Source organism: Perca flavescens, chromosome 3 (assembly GCF_004354835.1).
Source record: "Perca flavescens isolate YP-PL-M2 chromosome 3, PFLA_1.0, whole genome shotgun sequence".
Taxonomy (NCBI): domain Eukaryota; kingdom Metazoa; phylum Chordata; class Actinopteri; order Perciformes; family Percidae; genus Perca; species Perca flavescens.
In genome coordinates, this window is record NC_041333.1 from 23,664,866 (window position 1) to 23,687,843 (window position 22,978).

The 22,978-nt window shown below is 41.8% G+C and overlaps 1 protein-coding gene across 1 annotated transcript; it reads right to left on the minus strand.

Moving 5' to 3' along the window:
• Positions 1 to 1,336: 1,336 nt before the first annotated feature.
• Positions 1,337 to 21,256, minus strand: tiparp (TCDD-inducible poly(ADP-ribose) polymerase). The gene is made up of 7 exons (XM_028574505.1): positions 20,867 to 21,256; positions 18,741 to 19,787; positions 9,819 to 10,008; positions 9,174 to 9,361; positions 5,641 to 5,934; positions 3,866 to 4,123; positions 1,337 to 2,425 (listed from the first exon to the last, which is right to left on the minus strand). Exons 2-7 carry the CDS (start codon positions 19,760 to 19,762, stop codon positions 2,236 to 2,238), a joined length of 2,142 nt encoding a protein of 713 aa, XP_028430306.1. The 5' UTR covers positions 19,763 to 19,787; positions 20,867 to 21,256; the 3' UTR covers positions 1,337 to 2,235.
• Between the last annotated feature and the right edge of the window lie 1,722 nt (positions 21,257 to 22,978).

Consider the following 22,978-nt stretch of genomic DNA (forward strand, 5'->3'; position numbering starts at 1 on the left):
TGTTTATACACTTTGGTTATTGCACAAATTAAACAAACGAGATATATAGATAGCTATAGCAGATGGTGTTCCTTTTGGAGATAGTCGGGGTAGCTGTTTCGTTCTTTTCTCTCTCTTTTCAGTCTCCTAAGGTAGTATTCCATTAATCCCCAAATTCACAAAAAGATAAATAAATAGTGAGGATCTGACCCTCATTGCCCCGTATGGTGTCTATGGCTCTGGAAACGCATAAAACCTGCAAATAAGAACAAGCCACATTGAGAGAAAGGAAGGTTAGATAAAATGATTAGGGGACAGAAAGACAAGAGATGAGGTGAAAGAGAGAAGGGGGAGAAGTTTGTCTGAGAAATAAGAAGTGAATGAGCTGCAGAGGAGGAGGAGGAAGGGTGGGGTGTTGGGTTCTTTTGCTGCGCCCCATGTGTGCGGTGTCTGGGCTGGGACAGACAGCTACCTCCGCTAGCCTCCCTCTGGAGGACTGAGCTAGGGTGAATTCTCTGGTGAACAAATAATCAGATGAACTCCTCAAAACTGCTGAAATATGACGCAGCTCTTATTGAGACCAGCGGTGCAGCAAACAGCATATGGCTGACAGTTACACTAAGCAGAACTACTACTATTCTTACTGCACATTGTATTGGCCGCAAGTTCTTTGATGCAATTATTACACATTTCTACGCTTATTTGATTTATTGCTCTGGATAAGAACATCTTCTCATGCGACTCTCGGCAAGATAGCGAATAAGCATATTTCAAACTATTAGTTTAACTCTTTTCAGAAACAACTGGCTTTATAATACCTGCTTGTATGCATTTTCTCTAAATACGTTTCTAATGAATGAAGTCTGTATTATGCTAATTGTGCTGTCAGATGCTGATTGATCTTATGTTTACAGGAATGTCTAGGAGGGAGGTCAACAACACACCATTACCCTTACGCTTATTACCCTAATAAATCTGACTTGACATGATTTGAATAAAGCATAAGTTCACCAATTTGTCTTTTTTTTTGTTTCTTTATTTAATCAATGTTACATTAAACTAACATAAATAATTTTTTTATGAACAAAAGGCACACAGTTCAAATATAAACAAAGAGAACGTCTGTACAGTTTGTCTTAATAAAACATGTCTACGGTCTCCGAGCGAGAGAGCGGTCCAAGAGAGATGAGCTTCAGGGTGGTTTGTTGACGAAACGCTACAGCGCTGCATGAAACTGTCCGCTGTTCAAACCTCCGCAAGGAAATAATGTGGTGGACGCAAAGGCAAAAAAACGCAAACCGAGCACAGAACTGGCTTCATGTCAAACCTCTGCCGGGAGGTTTTCTGTGGATGTCCATTTGTAAAAGTCCCGCTGAAACTCACGTCCATTGTCTGTTTGAAGAGGCCACAAGATTCATTTCCACTAAACTAAAAGATTCAAACACGCAGCACATAGACTTGAAAAAAAACGTAAGGGCCAGAGGCTGGGTAAACACATACAATGATTTTCGTAAGAGAATGACGGGGTCAGTGTCGCCATGGTTTCTCTATGGAAGCGTCTAATTGGTTGGTAGTTTCTTCCTCCAAATAATTCAGCCAGTTGGTCATTCACAGTACTGGCAGGATGCTAACTGTCTACTACAGCATTTGCCCTGATGTGGAGTTAAGTTAATGTACAGCCATATGACTACGTCAAAACTATATGAGGACTAGGTTTGGTTTTTCTTGCATCTGCTCCAGATCATAAAATCCTGTTGTGATCATTACTAGGCTCCTGTTCATACTAGATAACAAAGTATGGTAGATGAGTCCAGTCAAGTCAGTTAGGGTCGCAGCTGTTGTCAGTTGTCATCCACCTCTGAACACTGAATGAAACAGGTGTTGTCCTTTGCTAGTCTAGTTTTGTCCAGTTTAATCTGTTCCAGACCAGTCTGTTGTTATTTACTGCAGTTCAGTCTGGTTGGATCGAGTTGACTGGAGACCTTAATCAAAGTATTCGCAAACATGTCTTAGACTGTTTCAACCTGTATAGAGCAGCAGATTTAAGGTGAAGTTTAGTCTGGCAAAGTGATTCCGATAAAGTTGAATAAAGCAACAGCCATCAAGTACTCTAAAGTAAATTTCAGCTTGTTACTGGTCTGAACTTGTACCTTTTATCTTAAGTGGCAAACTCCACCCATCTGGCACGGTAACAGACTAAAACAAACTATGAGTAAGTATTTGCAAATACAGACAGACCCAGGGCTGATCCAGGGCTTAGACAGCGACAGTGCCGGGTACTTCCTCATAGTGAATGATAAAGTAAGGGTAGCTCTGGTCATCGTTGAAGATGACATAGATCTGAGGGTCCACCCAGTTGTCCACACAGGAGTCATAAAGGTCACTGGAGGGGTCACGAAGATTGATTGGTGGAGGTCGCCGCATGGAGGGATTTCCTACAGTAAACCTGTATAAACACAACAAAGAGGACAGAGACAAGTTTAGTTATGTGGTTGGGAATATACTAGCGAGTGTAAACTGGAAAGCAATGGTCTTTGTATTTGTGCTATATAACATATTTCCATTCAGCTCTGCAAATCTGGAGTTACAGAAGATGAATGTACCATCTAAAAGAAGACTTAATAATTAATACATTTAATGATTACAAGAATGTGGCTCCTCTGTGTTTTTTAGGGCACCTTAAATAATATAAGCATATGCAGTAAGTGCATGAATTGAATGTACTGTAATTTTGTAAAATGAGCCAGCACATTGTAACCTTTTTGTTTTATCATCTCTTAAATATTGATGTCAAACCCTTAAGACCCGTAATCCATCAAACTTTGTTCCACTTTCTCTGGGGTCATAAATAAAACATTAAAATAAAAACATTTTCAGCTGCAAAGTTGGTGGGTAGCGACCCTAAACAGTCTGTTTGCCAGATATAGTTTCAGACAGAAGAGTCTGCTGCACCATATCAAAGCTGTTGATGTATGATGGGTTCAGCCAAATCAGCGGTTTTCCATGTGAGGCTCTAGATTTGAATTGCATTTTAAGGAATTGGAGTAGCATGACACATAGCATGACTGAATGATGGTCTATGGAAAAGAACCTCCGGATTTCCATGATCCAAATTAATGCTGATATGTTCTGTGAATTTATGTTCAAAAAATTAAGACTAAGATAGTGATAAGATCAGAAAGGGATGTTATGCAGAGGCACTATAACATGTAACCCCAATAAAAACTGGACACATAAAGCCTCGATTTAGCATTCACCAAACTATGTCACTTCCAGCTAACACATCACATCAAATCATGATGTCCTAGTTAAGATATACCACTGATACAAAGAAGAATTAAACATCTTATGCCACTAATATTAAGAAATGTTGAGGCTCAATATCAAATTAAATACAATGAGAGAAATACTGTGAGACGACTTAATGATTTAAACATGTATATTTTGTTTATGGAGAGGAAACTATCCCTTTAATATATCTGGTTGCATTGCTGGCAATGTTGTACATGAATGGGCACGACTGCTTTATGGCAATACCGGACTTAGGAAATACGTTGACTTTTTAAATATTTAATTTGCTGCATTAGCCAAAACCGGACAAATTATTTATTTTAATACACATTTGAATGTACTAAAAATGTACTATATTACAATATATATATATATTACAATATATATATATATATATATATATTACAATATATATATATATATATATATATATATATATATATATATATATATATCACCAATTGCGATATAAAATTACACATACTGTGATAAAACATTTAATCCATATTACCAACCTCTAATAAAGCATTTTTTGCAGTGATTAAGTTGCAACAGAGACATGAGACATCCAATCTATAATCAAAGATACACACACCTGCCAGTAAGCACTTTGGCCAGGAACATGCAGTGGACTCCTTTGGGTGAGCGCTTGGAGAAGTTGTGGGAGTAGACAGCCTTGCGGGCAAAGTATGAGCCCTGGCCAAACATAGTGGCGTGTTTGCCGCAGACTCGGGGGTCAAAGTTATGCTTGCAGATGCCCTCCACCACGTCGGCCGAGGTGCCGTGGAAGAGGTGGCGCTCGCTCAGCAGCCGGTCCATCTCTGACATACGACGGGACATGTACTCCTTCTTCCTGTTGGAGCAGAGAGACAGAAGGTGAGTTTTTGTTTTTATAGCTTATTTCTTAATTTTACCCTGACAAAATTCAATAAAAATAATAAATTCTGTACTCTTCATTCTTTATGAGAAGAGACCCAAACAGATCATCCCTCATGTGTTGAATTAGTATACAGCTGGGAGCAGTCCTGCTTTTTCTATTCAAAAGTTGTGATGATGTGACAGCCTTGTTTGCTCTAAACTGGGTAAGAACATTGAGCCTAATCCGTTTCTTGAGCAACACACACGCACTCACACACACAGCTTGTTTGATGTGAGCGGATCAATCAGGCATGCGGAGGTGAAAGCGTTTCGAGCCAGAGAGGCTGTGACCCGGGCGTGACCTCCCATGACCACACAGCTTGTGACCTGACAGACGGACACTGCATGCATCTGAGCGTGTGCACACGCACGCACGCACGCACGCACGCATGCACACACGCACAGTTACAGCTTCAATGTTATAACCCGAGTGAGGGTGGGGGCGCACACACACACACACACACACACAAACACACACATTGTCAGTCATATTGAAACCGTGTGGTACCAGTCAGTGTGGGAGAGTGTAACTGTCACAGCTGATAGAACCAGCCCTGCTGTAACCACAGCGGTTAACCCACTGTGTTTGTGACAGGAAGACAATCTTCACAAAAACATCTCTCCATCCGCTGTGTTGACACACCACCTCTGACTCCTTCTCACGACGTTCCGCAAAGCTGGTCCCATTTGCCCTTTTTTTTTTTTTTTCACTTTCCTCTTCTCAAGTTGTTCTCATTCACCCTGTTTTTGTTGTTAAGAAATGTCTTTATTCATGTTTCTGTCTGCAAGTAAATTTGCAGCAGTGACTGAAACCTTTTGAGCAAACTGAATAGAACAGAAATCTGCTCAGAAAGCTTAACAATACATTTTGTGACACAACAGCAAAATATGTAAAACTAGGACAAAAAAGGAACCAAATAATTTAACAAAAGAAACCACACTGCACTAATATTTGGTACCACTTTGGGTTAATGATATCATATAAAAATAGATATAAAAGACTTATTTTTCTGCTTGTAACCTAAATACTATATTAGGTCTCCAAGTGTGGTCAAATGTTTTGACTCTGAAAACAAATTACAATCACACCACCACTTAAAAGGATAACATTCTTATAACATAGTAGCTGGTGATAATTTCAGCAGTTCAGCAGAGTTACGTTTAATAAAACAATCTACAAATGTGTCAAAGTCATATGCCACAGCTGCACCACACAGCGTGTAAAGGTTAAAAAGATGCTTCTAAAAGAATTGAAGACACTCAAACCTGACAACAGTGAACTTTCTAACCCTGACGGAAATGTGTGCTCAGCTTTACAAAATATTTACACATGTTGTCAGGGTTACTGGTTACGATTATTGGAAATGCTTCATGAGGTTAGATTAACCTTAGATTATCTCCAATAATGAGGAAGTGCTTTAAAAAGTAAAAAGCTTGCGCTCCTCGGCTCACCTCTTGTACTTCTCCCAGAGAAAGGGGTTCTGCACACGCTGGATCTTGAGGATCCTGAACTTGGTCTCCGAAACCGTCTTGTGGAAAAGGCTGTACACTGTCCGGTAGCTGCGGTCTTCACGTGAGACCGGCACCTGCAGGAAGTCCTGGCTCATCGTCATGGGTAACCATGTTTCCGGAAAGAGGCTGGGTGGGTTTATGGAGGTCGGCGAGAGGGGATGCGACACAGAGAGATCCATGGACGAGGAGGAGGAGGAACAGGGGAGAGGAGATGAAGAGAGGCCACTTAAAGTCCTAGAGAGAAAGAGATAGAAAACATGTTAGATATTTGGTTTTCTAGTAAGGAAATTACATGCAATTGGGAATTCCGAGGAAAGTTGCTAGAAAGAACTATGTAATGTCGTACTAATGATGAGGAAATAGAGACAATTGTTGAGTCCAATTCATTAATTTAAATTACTTGCTAGCATAGATTACTGAAGTCAAGAAGTTTGAAGTCAATGCTCAACAAACTGCGGACAGCCTCATGTTAAAAAACATGACATTTGTCGACTAACAAGGATGCAATTCAACATGTGTGTAGATTAATATGGCAATAATGAATATTAATTGGAGTGTTCATTTCCAGCAGCTGATCTCCAGAGGAAATTCTACTGGAATCAACAACCTCTTATAAACTGTCTTAAAAGCTTATTTTTATTCTCACTATAATTAATACCAAATTACATAGACCTTTTCAGGAAACTTTTGAGGAATAAACCCATAAAAACTTCCTACGATTCCTTCACTTTTGTTCCCCACCATGAATATATACATAATATCTTTCAGTATAATTTACCAAAAGATTAAAAAAAAACTAATAAATGAAAACGGTGACCACATTACGGTCTAATAAATAAATAAAAAATATTATGAATATATTATTATAACCCACTCCTTTGTATAGGCCTTAACATACAGTATAACATGCTTAAACAGAGAATCACTTTTATAACAACTACCATTTTAGACATGACAATGTCTTGATCAGCGTAAAAGAGTTTACTTTGATGAAGACATGCTTCACATTGAAATGTTAGCTGCTCTACCTTATTAAACAGGTCCTACTATAAACTAACCTACCACAAGCCATACATTAGAGCTCGCTACCTATCTCTACAAAACCTCTGTCCGCTGCGATGAACTGACACAGCTTTGCTTTGCCCCATTCATACTCAAACTGTCAACAATGACATCACTGCGCTGCTGAGTGGAGCAGCTCCACAGCAGCCGTCACCGACAAAACAAAACAGCAGGGCCACGCAAAAATGAAACCCAGACACCAAACAAGACAACAGGGAGGCAGAGTGAGGGAGAGACAGGAATGAGAACAAGAGAGAGGGAAGAATAAAGAAGCCAATTGCGGAGCTGTCATGAAAGCGACAAAAAGGCTATTGTGTCTGGCATTTGAGTCAGTAACAGTATTTGGCTGTCAAGTCAATGCTCTTTAAGTGTAAATGCTGTTAGCCCTATCAGCCATAAGAGAGTGTGCATGTGTGTCATCAAGAGACTGTGATCAGTGCGACTCTGAGTCAGTGAGACAGTTTTTCTCATCTCTCATCTCATCTCTCTCTCTCTTATCTTGTCTGTCCGGTCTCGATCTCTCCCTGCAATCGATGTCTCTATTCCCCTGTGTGCTTTGAAGAGATCACAGCACAGCCTGCTGCAGAAAACAAGTGTGAAATGAAAAGGGACAGAAAGCAAGAGAGTGATAGAGTTTAGGAGAGAAAAGAGTGAAAAAGAGAAAGATTAGAACAGATAATGGGGGAGGGAGAGATGGCTGAAAATAACATAATCAGGAGAGAGAGAGAGATAGAGAAATGACAGAAGGAGAGGGAGGGAGGGTGCCAATCAAGCTAATGACCTCAACCTCTAAGCCTAGCACAGATTGACACACACACACACACACACACACACACACACACACACACACGACCAATTGGGAGGACACTGCAGTGACAGTGCATTCATTCCCTTGGAAAAAAAACAAAAACAAGCCGACTGTGCAATCACATTTTTGTCCCCGCAATGTGAATTAATAACAACAAATGGATGAAAAGTCCCAGGAACAAATCCCTCGATCCAAATTCCACCTCCCCACAGTCACACTCCTTCGCTCACCAGCTCTACTCTGCTGTACACCCACTCTGGAAACCATTTAGACCTCTCTCGCTTCCTCTTACTGTGTTCTTTATCTCACTTGCTGTCTCTTTCTCCCTTCATTCCTTCCCTGTCTCCAGCTTCCTCTAGCTAATATTCTCCCTCTCCTGCTCTCCATTTTGTCTCCTCTTGACTGTCAAGGCCCTGTGGGAACAGCTCGTACTAGAGTTTGCTCTGTGCGGGACACTGGCAGAACACTGCTACAGCAGCCTGCTTGGCAAGGGAAGTGAAATATTCTGCAAATGGGGTGAGATGACTCCACTTGTTTCCAATCTGGTATCACTTGTTTCAGGAATATCACTGAGGCGAGTGCGGCGAGGCAGATCACTTCACTGCTATAAAGAGAAAACGGGAGCTGAATGTGAAAATTCCGGAAACCAGCATATTTCCTTTCAGAAGAAAGTTCTGAGACAAATAAGATTTGAGACCAACTGAAATTAGGTCAGTGGATATTTCTTTGATATTGTGGGCGCTCACTGGATGTCCTTTCACTCTCTTCATTTGTTTGCTCTGTCCTCTCTATTCACCTCTTGTCTTATTTGTTCTTATTTGCCTCGTTATCTAATTTTCCGTCTCTGGTTCAGGCCCAGGGAATGACCTTTGCTTTTCAACTGAGAACTGACTGTTCCGACACTTTGCCTTGCTATTAATTAACAGGTATTATAAACCCTGATGATTACCACAATGTTTTGTTATCCTTCATCGAGATTATAAAGGCCGCTCAGAAGCAATACTTTTTGCATCCAAATAGCTTCCATATTGGCAACACCAAGCATATTTGAAAATTAGCTTGTTCCGTCAGCTCGTCCTTTATTTTGACAAATGATTGGCAGACACAGGACATAGAGTCTACATCCTTATGGCAGCATGCCAACAATGGTAGCAAGATGTTTAGCAGGTTCAATGTTTGCCATTCTCACCATCTTAATTTAGTGTGTTAATACGCTAACATTTGCTAATAAGCCCAAAACAAAAAGTACAGCTGAGGCTGATGGAAATGTCATCAGTTTTGCAGGTATCTGAATTAGTATTGAACAAATTTAAACACTGACCTAAATTAAAAGTCAGAGCATCACCAAGGTTATTACAATTCACCCTGAGGGGGACATGAATGTCTCTACAAACTGTCATTGCAATCCATCCAATAGTCGCCCGATAGTGGGTCGACCGACACACTGACAGACCGACATTGCCATCCCTAGAGCTGAGCCGCTAGCATGGCTAACAAAACCCAACTCTGGATCAGTAACATCCACACTCTATATGTCCTTACCTCCTTTCCATTTTAAGAGCATCAGGGATGTTGAAATCAAGTGTTAAAAGTCTTTACTTACTGTAAGTGGGGTGTAAGCATCACAGAGGACATGAACATGGGCCGCTTCTTGATCTGACGCCTGAACCCAAAGATGGCATTCTGCTGGAAGCCCTCCCTGATGTTGAGGATATACTGGTTCTGGAGCGTAATGAATCGCACCTCCTTAAGACCCCTCGAACTCGCCTCCTCTATGAGCTTCACCACCGGCTGTGGAGGAGAAAAGGTGGAAGAGAAAGAAGAAATGAAGAAAAGGAAGAGGAGCACAAAGACAAAGAAGAGATCAGACTACAATTGTTTATCATTTTATACAGCTGACCGTTCTACATTTTCATTCAACGGTGGAAGGAGGAAGGAAGAGTTTGGAGAGGGAAATGTCAGTGAAGCGTGGTGTAATGTAGATAACAAAAAGCTGAACTGATAACGACATCATCAGGACAAACTCACACTTATGCACAGATAGAAAATAGTCATCTGGTGAAATAAACTGAAATTAGCCGGGGACAGCTGTGTCACAAGGTGTGTATGTGTGTCTAAATCGATCCCATCACAGTGGCTAGACAATCGACTGGTGTGGGCAGAGTTAATGCGTCTGGCCTCATGTTCATGGAGCGTACGCAAAAACACACACACACACACACACACATAATTGCACTGAGTGGCTTACCTCAGAGTATTCCCTCCAGCCAAAGTTGTCTCTGCAGTAGTACTTCCACACTGTTTGACAGCTGGGGGTGGGGTTTGGGTTTGTTGTGGGCGTAGGTAAAGGGCTGGCAGGAGTGGTCAGTCGCCGGACACGGTCAAATTCCAGGTCACACACTCGCATTGCCCCGAAGTCTAGGGAAAACAAGCGGCTCCTGAAAGACAAAGTTAAAATCATTGTGAAAAAAAATAACTAACTGCTGCAGTCAGCAGAAAAAACCCACAACGGCCGGCTAACGTGTAAGCTATGGCACGGTGACCTTGTTGTTGTTGTATGGTCACAGTTTATGATTCCATGAAACCTTAATTTTAACTTGCCCTGGAGCAAGACGACCAAACCTCTAATTGCTCATTCAGTAGGAGTCACACATGACTTGCATGTCATGTCACATGTAAACATGCAGAGAATAGAAAGAAACTAGACGTGATGATCAAAACATTATATTTACACACACTGAAAACATGAAGAACACTGGAATGATTCACATATTAATCTTTACTTTTAAAACAGACCAGCACAGAAGAGAATATGTCAAGATTTAAACCAGAAGGATATAAGCAAGACTGCCAAGGAATATGCTATTTCTGCCATTTCACTATGTAGCATGATGGCTACAGAAATAGTTCAAATTAGGGGACATTTGCTTATGCTTTATCTCCGAGAGTTAGATGAGAAGGTTGATACAACTCTTATGTCTGTACGGTAAATATGACGCTACCAACAGTAGTAGTATATTAGTTTATATTGTGTTTATATTATGTGTTAAGTAAAGCGCTTTTGATTTTCTGATTGGGGGATTTCGTTACCTTTGACTGTAGCTTCATATCATATTCAGTGTACATACACGTAAGTAGTTTCGTTCTTCTCATCTAATTTTTGGCAAGAAAGTAAATGAGCCTATTTCCCAAAATGCCGAGCTATTCCTTCAAAAGCTTTGCCCCTCATTTTTGTGATCCTGACATTCGTCTTCTCAAGTAGCCATCAGTCAGGTAAATAGAAAAATTATTTTGTAACACACTAAAGTATTAGCATGCGACGTAAATAAATAAATTGTGTAAACGCATAATCTTATAATATGCATACGACCTCCCTTAACCTCTCTCTGCCTCGACAAGCGTGGATCAAACCCACCCCCTTGTGTGTGTGTGCACATCCATCTCTCTACATTAGTCCTCCATAGGGCCTCTGGCAAATCCTTTCTGGGTCAGACATACCACTCACATAAATGTGGGCATCATAGACTGGCACGCTATGCCATGGACAGCAGCCAGACAGAGAGGCAGACACACACATACACACAGCCATACACATATGCATGTACACCACACACAGAGATACATGCAAACTTTGCAAAACACAATAACAATGCAGACCGCCTGACAGTGTTAATAAGCTCATTGATTTTTGCCGGGAAACTAATTGGATGTCATGTCAAAGGTTAAACATCGGTGAGTGTGTGTCTGTCTGGAAATGTGCGTGTGTGGTGTGTGGGTGTGTGTGTGTGTAAAGCAGGGGTTGTGTCCTGGTAATGTATGTGCCTCAGGTTTGTTTTAAATAAAGCAAATAAATTACAGTCATTAGATGTTTCATCTAAAACACAGAGAAGCTGAGTGTGTGGACAGCCTGCAGAAGTGAAATCTTGGGTTACAGGCACACATACACAAACAGACATCAGTTTTGGTCAGGAAGGTGATAATGAAAGGTGCCGAGTCATTTCCCACAAACATACATAAACTGAAACAAATACTAAGTACACTGTATTTACAGTCAGTGTTTCAGCTCAGTCACTGTGACTGCATCTTTGTAAGAGGAAGTGAAATAAGAATCCATTCACTAAGCACATGCAGAAACACAACAGTAACTGAGGATTGAGTCACTGATTATCAGATCACCAGATTTCCAGAAAGACAAGGCAGATGCAGAATGCAGATGTCCACGAGTTATTTCTTTCTGAACTGCATTCAAGCATTTAAGTAACTAAAACTCATGTTTCGGTTTCATGCGAACAAAAATCAAATTTGAATATCAAAGGCAGAGCTAGAACAGAGAAACGGAACAGAAAGGATGACGGAAATAGGTGCTACAGGAAAAGACAGGGATAAAGAAGGATGTGAAAGGCAAGAAACTGAAAATGTAGCACAAACAAATTAAGTTTGAAAACAGTTCATCCTTTACTTCACCTCTGGTCAGCTTGTTCTCTTCTGCTAATATTGGTATTTTTTCACAATTTGTTCTGTCATCTCTGCTCTGTTTCTTCTTTCACTGCTTCTTTCTGTTTCTCCACACATATGTTCTCTGTACTATGTGTCTGAAAAGCAAGATGCACCTGGATGGCCTTTTCTCTTACTTTACTGCCTTGGTCTCTCAGTAGAGAACATTTTCTGCCTGCAATGGTGTGTTGTGTGTGAACTTGAGTGCCTTATGATGCGCATTTTCAGGTTTTATTATGAGCAACTTAAGTGAACTTAATTGTGTCATTTACAAGCAGCCTCCCCACCTCACTCACTGATTAACACACACACACACACACACACACACACACACACACACACACACACACACACACACACACACACACACACACACACACACACACACACACACACACACACACACACACACACACACACACACACACACACACACACACACACACACACACACACACACACACACACACACACACCTTTCCCCTCCATCGCTCCTAGTTTGTGCTGTTCGGAAAAATAATTCCGCCGGTTAAATTAAGTGCACTGATATTCTGTGCTTTCAAAGTGGAGGCCAATCAAAAGTTGGAAAGAGACGCAAGGCACACCCACTCTGGCAAGGTCAACACTTTCAAGACCAAGTTTTTGCAAAGGTACATACATCAAAGTCAACTGAAAATGCAAATTGAAAGAGAAACGCATTTTAGTTTTACAGGAAAAAAACCAACAGCTGACTAGGGAGCAGTGTTTGTATTCTAAAGGTGAAAGAAGAGGGCCCATGAGCAAAGCATGTGGGTTGAAACTGCACTAATTGCAGCGGGCAGCTCCAAGGTGTGAATGTGTGGATCAGTGCTGAATGTGGGAGCAGGGTGTTGCTGGAGAAAAGAGAAAGCATGTTCAGCAAATTTATCCCTTGGATAAATAAAGGTTAAGAAAACTCACTGCACTGTCAAAATGGCTGTTAATCCCCCACACTGCCTTTAGCGCGCACACACACACACACACTTTCTCACACACAAGGACCCACATACCAGCATCAGTCATGCTATTGTGAACGTCACAGGCTAGAAAAAAAAAAAAGAAATAACATGAGAGCTCACTCACTCACGTACAAACACACACATTCTTTCGACAGATTCATGTACACACGCGCGAACTTCATCCAGTCACGCCTTGATAAGCCAGTCAGTCAACCAAATCTGCTGACGAAGGGTTCACACGCACACACACACGCACGCACACCCTTGATGTCATGGGTTAGTGTTATTTCCTTATGTTAGAGAGCTATTACTTTCCAGTTATCTATTTAAATGTGCTTTTTTTATTATTATTTTTGCTCTTAGGGCTGTGAACAACATTAAGTCAATAACGCAAAGAGAACAGGAAAATATGTTCACCATCATCTCCTGCATGTCCTGGATTGTTCCTGTTAGGGTGCGTCTCCGTCCTCCTCTACAGCACATCATTGAGCTCATAGTTCAGGGTGTCCTCTGTCTCAGTCCTTTAACCCTCTTTGAAATTTTAAAACTCTTTCCAGTGTACAAAACATTAAAGAACCAGAGTAAGATTGGACGATAACTGAGTCTGACATTAAAAATAAAACTTAATGACACTTGAAAAAGAGAAGAGGATACTGTGCTTGAGTGCAGAGGCAAAGCGCACACACACACATTTCCACATCTTTTACACGTCTTTAGAGAAATAGAGTAATAGAGGGGTGAGACGAGGAAATGTACAGGACAAAAGATCCATTTAAGAAAAAGGAGGGAGGTGGAGAGGTGAAAGAAAGACGGAGGGTTGAAGGAAGACTGAGTAATAAGAGGCAGAGCGACCCAGACCTCGCCCGACTGATTCATGGCATGTCTGACACGTTATAGCCACACACAAACACACACATTATCTTGACACGCCCTGTTTTTACACACGCACAATCACCACATGCAAACAAAGCTCTCATAGACACAACCATTCTTGATTTTCTTTGATTCGTGACACAATGAGGGAACATGGATTCCACTGCGATATAAACATACGCTCATTCACTCACACACACACACTCACTCCGTGGTGTCAGGTCACTCTGCCCTTGGTGGGTGCTCGGTGACTTTTTCATGTCAATTAATGACAAGCAGGGCTTTTATCACCTGGCCAACAAAAGAGTCAGTCAGTCAGTCAGTCAGTCAGTCAGTCAGTCTCTCACACACACACACACACACACACACACACACACACACACACACACACACACACACACACACACACACACACACACACACACACACACACACACACACACACACACACACACACACACACACACACACACACAAGTCATGGTTACGAAAATAATCTGAAATATGTTTTTCAAGTCTGCCTTACGAAGATATTACAGGAAATTGGCATAATAATAGTTATTCCTGTAAATAACAAACATCACATACTACTCTTTAAATAAGCCATGGAGGAATAGAACACATACACGCACAGATACACACTTCATCACAGCATAAATCTGTTAACAAGCAAGTGTACAGCTGAAGATTATCACAGTATAACTTTTAGAAGCGATGACTATGACATTCCTCCTTACTGCTGTGTTCATGACTAAGGCGGATTAGCCCGACTTCCATTCCTGCTTATCATATGGATGGGATTAACCTGTACTATGGATCATACACACATGGGAACAGCTCAGCGCAGAACACACATACGCTACAATAGATTGTACAGGACATAATCAGATGCAGACACACAAAAACGCTCAATCGTTTTCATGTCTGTCCACTCCCTGTCGTCCTCCTCACACACACACACACACACACACACACACACACACACACACACACACACACACACACACACACACACACACACACACACACACACACACACACACACACACACACACACACACACACACACACACACACACACACACACACACACACGCCTGTGTTGCCATACCGAAAGTAGAGCTTGTTAAGTCATCTGCTGCTCTTTAGATCACTAACAATGTTATCATTTAGCTGCAGTAACCACGGTGATGCCTTCCGTGTGTGTGTGTGTGTGTGTGTGTGTGTGTGTGTGTGTGTGTGTGTGTGTGTGTGTGTGTGTGTGTGTGTGTGTGTGTGTGTGTGTAGAAAAAGACTGGAAGGCTGGATTGCGTCTCTAAAGAACCGTATCAAAAGAGCTCTCACACACACCCAGTACAACACAAAGCTTCGAGTAAATGACTGAACTGAGCGCTCAATAACCACAACAGTTTGAACGTTACGCAGTTTATGGACTTTCCTGTTCGGCTCTCATCACCTGATCAGCTCTTAAGAGCCCCAAACCAATACTGAGTTTACCCTGGGTCAAAATATCCCCCAAACCAACCATTTAATAACATTCACATCCACCGGAGGCAGTTTAACCACCTATATTAAGTCCTAACCTGTGGTGTAAATAAACACTGGATTGGAATCTGACAACACTTTTTTTTTTTTTTTTTAAACAACACCCTACACAACTAGGAATTAGCCAGTGTTTACTTACTGTGGATGAATAGATTAACACAAAAACCCACAAACTTGGGAATGTTATTTGTCAGAAATGTCATGTGTGTCAGGAATGAAAAGGTTTTACGTCATGTCAAATGTTTTGTGTTAGGCTTTCAATCTACCATTCTAAAACAGTCTAACCTGTTTTAGGGTCAGGGTTAGTCAGGGTTGAGTGCTTGAAAGAAATGTAGAAATGCACTCCAGAAGCAGCAACAGGGAGAGTTATGATAAAGAATAGCAATGATGAGAATGTATTCGAAGGTTACAGACCTTCCAGGTGAAATTTAAAATGTGTTGACAGTGCTTGGAATGGTATAATTAAGTGAAAACGAGTGTAAATTCAGTGATTATCTAGCTTGTAACATGTGTTAAGTGACTTGAAAAACTAATTATCAGAGAAGATGTTAGAGTCAGACACAACTTTTAAAATATCACAGAAAATTTAAAGAAACAACTCCAATAGCCTGTGTGCTAACCAAACCATGAAATAACACAAATTGTGTTGTACAAAGTTTTTAGTGCACATTACAGAATAAATTCCTTTTGCTCGATATAAAAAGGGAAATGATCATTATTATCATCATAATGGCAAACGTATGGTAAATTATTCTGGCATTTCTATTTTCTAGTGTAGTTTCAGTCAAGTGGGCCAGCTGGTCCTTTCTGACTGTGCGAGAGTGGAACAGACTCAAAGAGCCTCTGAAGAATTTGGGTTGACACCACCAGGTGCATATCCTGTTTGTGGAGCAATATGCACTTTGCATAGTTTCAGTTGAAAACATGAGTCAACAAGTTGAACACACATACAAATCTTTGGGCGCACACGCAAACCCATGTGTATGTGTCTGCAAGTGCATGCGCAGTAAGTAGATGTAGTGTGTGTGTGTAGTGTAGTGTCCACACTGACATAAACAAAGACAAACACACATGGCCGCTCAAAGGGCTCAGTTAATCATGAAAAACCTGATGATGTGGACGTGGTTGATAGTTTGAGGGTATAATGGCATAAAGAATTTGTTTATACAGACTGCACTTTTAACCCGATTCAGACAATAATGTGACGAAGACAGTGTTTCCTGATTACATTATGAGATCATACTTGAAGTGAACATAAAATAGTTAAATGTGGTAAACCTTAAGTTGCCGTAAAGGCGTGTTTACACCTTAATCAACCGATAAGTATGACAGTTCAACTACTTGACAATGTCCACTTTCTGAAACTGTAATTGCTACTAGAACAACAGGCTGAAAAAGTAAGTTGATTCATTTTGAAACAAAAATACCAAACGTTCTCTAGTCCCAGCGTCTTAATTGTTGAGGAGTTGCAGCTTTTCTTTAACGTGTGTGATAGTAAAACACAAACTAGACATTAGAAGGCGTCAAATTTGGCTTTCAGAAACTGTGATTGTGAAAAGCGCTTCAGACCAAACAATTAATCGAGAAAATATTTGCCAGATTAATCGTTAAGGAAAACAATCAATAGTCGCAGCCCTAAACTGTACAGAAGAAAATATGTCTGGCACCAGAAAAAGAACAGCTTGCTGGCAATATATTGGTTGGTATAGATTTTCATGGACATAGTAACATGACATCATGGGATAAGATAGGACGGTGGGACTCGGACTTTGTCATGTGGGCTACTGTGGAGGGGACATCTTCAGTCACTAATTTAGTAAACTGGAATATAAACAGAATAAACAGATAAGCAACCTGTGTTTAAAAAAAAATGTGAACAGCGCCCATGTAGATGTACTCATTGTGCGTGATTGCTTGTGTGTGAATGTGCCTGCATACAGTACAGTTACATAGGAAGCGGTGCATGCTCCTTTATGTCACCTCATTGGGGCTTGCCAAGTGCTTGCATGCATGTGTATCTATGTGGGTGTGTGAGAGAGTGAAAGAGAAGTTTATTTCTGTCTGCTAAAAGGCGTGCGTGTGAGCACTGCAAGCCACTGAGCTTCTCTGTGCAGCCGATTCGTGGGAGCGTCTGCGTGCCAAGCAGTGTGTGTGTGTGAGTATACACGGTGGTGTGCATGTCTATGACCGAGGGAAGAAGAGAAGCTGCCAAATGCGTCTGTGTCAGTGACCGCACAAGGCAACTGAGGGTCATAGAAGTTCACCGCTTTCTGTCATGAGTGCTGTAAAGTCTCGGAGCTCCAGCCAATCACAGGGTGAGTAGTGGGAGCAGGGGAAAATACAGGAAATAGATAACTAATATCAGGGCTGGGAGCTGGAATGCTGTGACTACACAAGGGCACGATAGCTGATATGATAGTTCAAATAAAGATGCACGTCAGGTACACATCAACTAGACACACTTAAACACACACAAGATAAAATGATAAAATACACACTTTCACACATGCATTAATAAACCACATTTAGGATATTAAGGGTTAAGGTTCACCCTAACTGTGAAAATAACAGCCATACATGCACATTCACTTGGCTGCAGTTCAAAAGCCACACATGTAGGCTATAGAACAGCTGTAGAGTTAAAGTTTTCAGTTTGTCACTGGTGGTGAAACCAAAGAGGAAGCTCATGCCAAGTTCTACTGTTTCCAACATGCCGAACCAGAAGTGCTTATCATTCACAAGCAGCCTATCAGCTTACTGCACCATTGTTACCATTTCACAAGTGTAAAAAATGTGTTAATTCATAGGTACTTGTGACATGGCAACAATGTACTTATCAATTTACCACACAGTAGCCTTTTTAGCAGTTCTTGTGACACTACAATATACTAGTGTGGGTGAAATGTACTAATATTCTTTATTCTTTTTTATATTGATCCGGTAAGAGTATTTTGGTTTAAAATAGTTCTGCTACAATGTTATTAAAGATCTATTCATCTTTATTGAGATTTATATTATAAATAATATATAAGTGTTGTTCAGAATAAAAAGAAATATTCCACAAGTGCATGAACTATGTTTTCAGTTCCTATTTTGAATTCATTGAATTGAGAGTGAATTAACACTCTGCCCACAGGTATCCAACAGATCCAAAACAGAAATACTATGTTACTGCTTCCCTCCACATAGAGATCCTGTTTCTATCCACAGGCCATACAATATACACAATATAGAATAAAACAGCCTGCAGGTTGAAGTAACCACTATAGAGGAATACTTACTGAAACTTGAGCCTGACTTGCTCATTGTCAGGGTTGCAGTACAGTCTCTCCAGCTGTTCCTGGGAGTCGTCTGCTATGCTCTGCCACGTCTGATTACTGGTCCTGCGGATCTGCCAGTGGTAGGGCAGGACAGTGTGGTGGTGGGCACAGTCATTGCCATATACACACTGTCCTTGGAGGAAATCCACACAGATGTCCACTGAGTCTGACTGGTGAGTGTGATACTGGAGCTGGGTGAGCAGCTCAAAAACCAAATCCAGGGAGGCCTCTTCACTTTTATCCTGAAATAGCACTCCTTTGTCAGGCTGCAGGAGGAGGGGGTCCTGGACGCCGGTGCAGTCTTTGACTGGAAGGTTTGGAGCCTCAGAGGTTAAGAGGCCATTGCTTTTGATGATCTCCCCCTGGTGAAGAGCCTGGGGTGCAACTGTGGGAGGTATATCCCCGCCGGGGGGAGTTATTGTCACTGTGCTTTCGGCCGCCCTGAGGCCAGGTTTCGGCTGAAAGCAGCGGCTGTCGGGAGTAGGGTCCGTGATTTTGGGTCGCTCTCCTCGCCGCTCAGTCTCCTCCAGCTCCGCAGTAGTATCGGCTATTTCCACATCACCGTCCCGGGTCATTAACCCCGGTACTCCAGACCCAGCTGTGGGGTCGGCCGCAGCTCCCGGTTTTTTGAGACACACTTGGGCCCTACAGTTCTGTTTTACCACGGCCGCTGCGCAAAGGTTGCCCGGAGTCCGGCCCGGCTGGTTCCGGGGAACAAACACCCCATCTCCGGACACCAGCGCATCCGTGCTAAGTAAAGTAGTCAGTATGGGATCCTCCAGGGCGCGGTGGAGGCATTTGGCGTCCAATTTCCTCTGCTTCTTTTTGAAATAAGGTTTCACCAGAGGGATTTTGTCCGGGAGCCCCACTATCTGCTGTTCTGTGAAATCTTCCCCTTCGTCCATATTTAAACTCATATCCAGGGAGATCCTAGTCGGTACACCGTCTACGGATTTCTGGAGAATGTGCAAAGTTTTATCCATGATCCCCTCCTAAATCCCGACAGTCCTGGGAGAAAGAGAAAGAGAGAAATAAAGAGGTAGTCATCGAAGATAACACCTATAAAATCCTATAATCTTAGTTTCCAAGGTGAGGTCATCCTGGCGCATAAAGTGGTGATTAATAGGTTGCTTGGGTTGCGAAAAATAACTATGAAAACTCATCTTTCCCTTCCTGGAAAGGAAAACCCTCTCTATAGGCTATATCTGCTGAAACGAAACCTGTATAACCCCTCCGACAAAAATAATAATGACCCTGCAGAAATAGGCTAATTAGTAGCCTTATAATTAACAGGAATTACACAGGAACAGCCACAACACAGATAAGCTGACACACACCTATTATAAACCCCACAGCCTATGAATGTTACAGATTGTTCTTCTCGTTTGGAAAGGGGAGACGGGTTCACGCAGATTCTTGCAGCCAGTAGGCTAATTGAAGCGGAAAAAAACATTACTTAATCCTGCTGTAGGGAACTCGAGCACACAGTCACTAGTTTCAGATTAATTTTTATAAAAATGAGCATAGCGGAGAGTGTATTTCGCTTTAACTCCGTGTCTTTGGTCTCTCACTAACGTCATGCCTGCAATTACAGCTGTGTCTCCGAGCAGGAGCGATAAAATCATCATGTAACAAAACCTCTCTCTCTCTCGGGACGATATATTTTGATCACGGGAGTCCGATACGCGGCCCTTGCAGTCTACGTGCCGCTTACACATCGTTGCCCGAGCAAGTTTGCACGTAGGCTACAGTCGAGACACACACACACACACACACACACACACACACACACAAGGCACTGCGGCCGAGCAGCGAAAAGATAGCTTAAATGGGGCACCCAGGAGCTTTATTTCACCACGTCGCTACAACAGCTTTCCTCTCGTTAACAAACACTTCTTTAGCAGAGCCGGGAGCTGTGCGGGCCGCGGAGTTGAAAAGCTTTTAAAAAACAACCAAACACTGAAGCACTGCAGTAGGCGACGGGCAGGGTGATTTGTTACAGCGCCGCTTTCCAAGAGACGATTTAGGGGGGGAAAACGAACACCATTTCTACATTTCTCCGACACAACAAGACGGCAAAACCCTACCTGCGCGATATAGTCCGCCCCTGTCCCTCTGGTTTCGACACTCTTTGGTGGTTAAAACCCAGTGCGTACATCGGCGGATCTCTGTATCCAGTCTGAAGATAATAGTATCCGTGTCTGGACTAGACTGTAGTCCGGTTAGATTTCTCGTGTCCCTCTACTGCCCCCGCCGATCTCGTGCTCTCTCTCTCTCTATTTCATGCTGTCTGTCCGTCTCTTTGTATCCTTCTACCGGATAGAAAAACGCAGGAAAGGAGCAGAGACTGACAAAGAGCGGAGGAGCACAGCTGTGGTGAAAGACGCTCTGCCTGCCTCCCGGCTCCGCACAGCCAGGCCCCGCCCCGTAACCTGGTCACAGGCGGGGCTTCGCTTCACAGAGAGGGGGGAGGGAGAGAGTCGTCTGGTGGTGATCGGAAGAAGCTGCATAGGGATCCTAAAAAAAGCAAACTGGACGCAAAGGGCTTAAAGACAAGAAATACAAATTAGCCTACTCCACTACCAGCAAAACACAGGCATTTTAATTTAGGTCAGTAAAGTATGCCTACACATGTATCAGTAGGCCTACAATGTAAAGCTATTTCTAGACATCATGTCAGATTAATTAATCTGAAATACAAAAAAAATGATTGGGATACAGACCCCCCTAGGTGCTTTATGCACACTGTCACCAAGTTTCTATTAAACAAAAACAACCAGTTATCCTACACTGGACCAGTAACCATTAGTTTGAGTCACTATTAAACTGTGTTAACTCAAATGTTTTGTTAAGTAGGCTAAGTATTTATGAAAATAAGCCTACTCTCATGACAGTTCTTGTAAAGAAGTGAAACTGCATTGGACACATTTGGATGGATCACAGCAGATGAAACTTATTGACATAATTATAATCATAAACCGAAGAGAATGAGTAATTTCCTCATGCTTAGTATTTAGTGGTTTATTTAAAGGAAACTTGACTCTGTCCCGTGCAGCTGATCAGACACATTTCCATAAGGGAGTGAAATGTTTACTGACTGAGCGTTTAGTCAGCTTCCCTCTCCTCCCTGTTTTACCAGAAGTAGTTCTTTGAGAACCTGCTGTGCTGCACTGCCTTCCGGCTTAAGTTTCGTTGTGTGCAGACAAGCCTGCTCAACCAAACAGTTTCTCAAGCGAGGGTTTCGCAAAAGGGCTGGTCTCTAAGCACAAATGCAAACTTGACACTTAGTTGTAGACGTCAGATTACAACAGAAACAATCCAGGGATTCTTGTATATTAATTAACATGCTTGGTGTGGCTAGAGTTATTTTATGCAATCTGTTTCCAAAAAGCACCACCTATGTGACATTCAGTTGCTTTAAGGCTAGGCCTGGTGTGTCACAAGCTGTTCTCTATTATTCCCTTTTAACAGGAATTAGAGACAGATTTCGTAAAAAAACTATTTCTTATGAGAACCTCTACATCTATACTGAATCAAGCATATAAACCATTAAGGTTTAGTGTAGAGTTTTCTCTATAACATATAACAGTAAGATGAAACCATCAGTCTTCTACTGTTTTAGTAAGTGAAACAAAAGAAATTAAAGCCACCCTCAGTATCCAAATTGAATATGCTATTCACGAGATTAATTACCTATTAATCACCCCCTCCACACTGTTCAAGCTTGTGTATCTTTTAACATCTCCCACCATTAATCCCCTAAACTTTAATGACAAAGGTGAAAAGGGCAACTCTCCTCATAATGTGTCACAGCTATTTACTGCAAACCATTTTAACACCCACGAACCACCAACAGATCTGTGCAGAGTTTTTAAATGATCATTTTTTTCATGTGCAGGCCACAGGCTGCAGTTCAAGAGGCCAAAGATGAACAGAAAATGTGTGAAACTTTCTTCAAGACAAACACTGATGCCGTCAAAGCAGTTCCAATGAGGGTTAGTAATTGGGAAATTACAGGCTTGCTGTTGAAGACATGGGAGAGCTGACGTATATGAGAGTAATTGCCTGGTTGCATACCGACAGATCTCCAGCACTCCACCTCGGCTGACATGCATAACGATGTCCTATTGTTCAAGTTTTGACTTGTCTGAGAGGACGCCCTATAAAAGAGATACCTGCCTGCCAACTGCAGCTCGCTT

Coding starts and splice junctions, on each gene's coding strand:
- tiparp (XM_028574505.1), bottom strand. CDS start 19,762: ATGGATAAAACTTTGCACATTCTCCAGAAATCCGTAGACGGTGTACCG. Junction 10,009..18,740: donor CAAGTCAGGCTCAAGTTTCA/GTAAGTATTCCT, acceptor TTTGTCTTTCAG/GAGCCGCTTGTTTTCCCTAG. Junction 9,362..9,818: donor GCTGGAGGGAATACTCTGAG/GTAAGCCACTCA, acceptor TCTCCTCCACAG/CCGGTGGTGAAGCTCATAGA.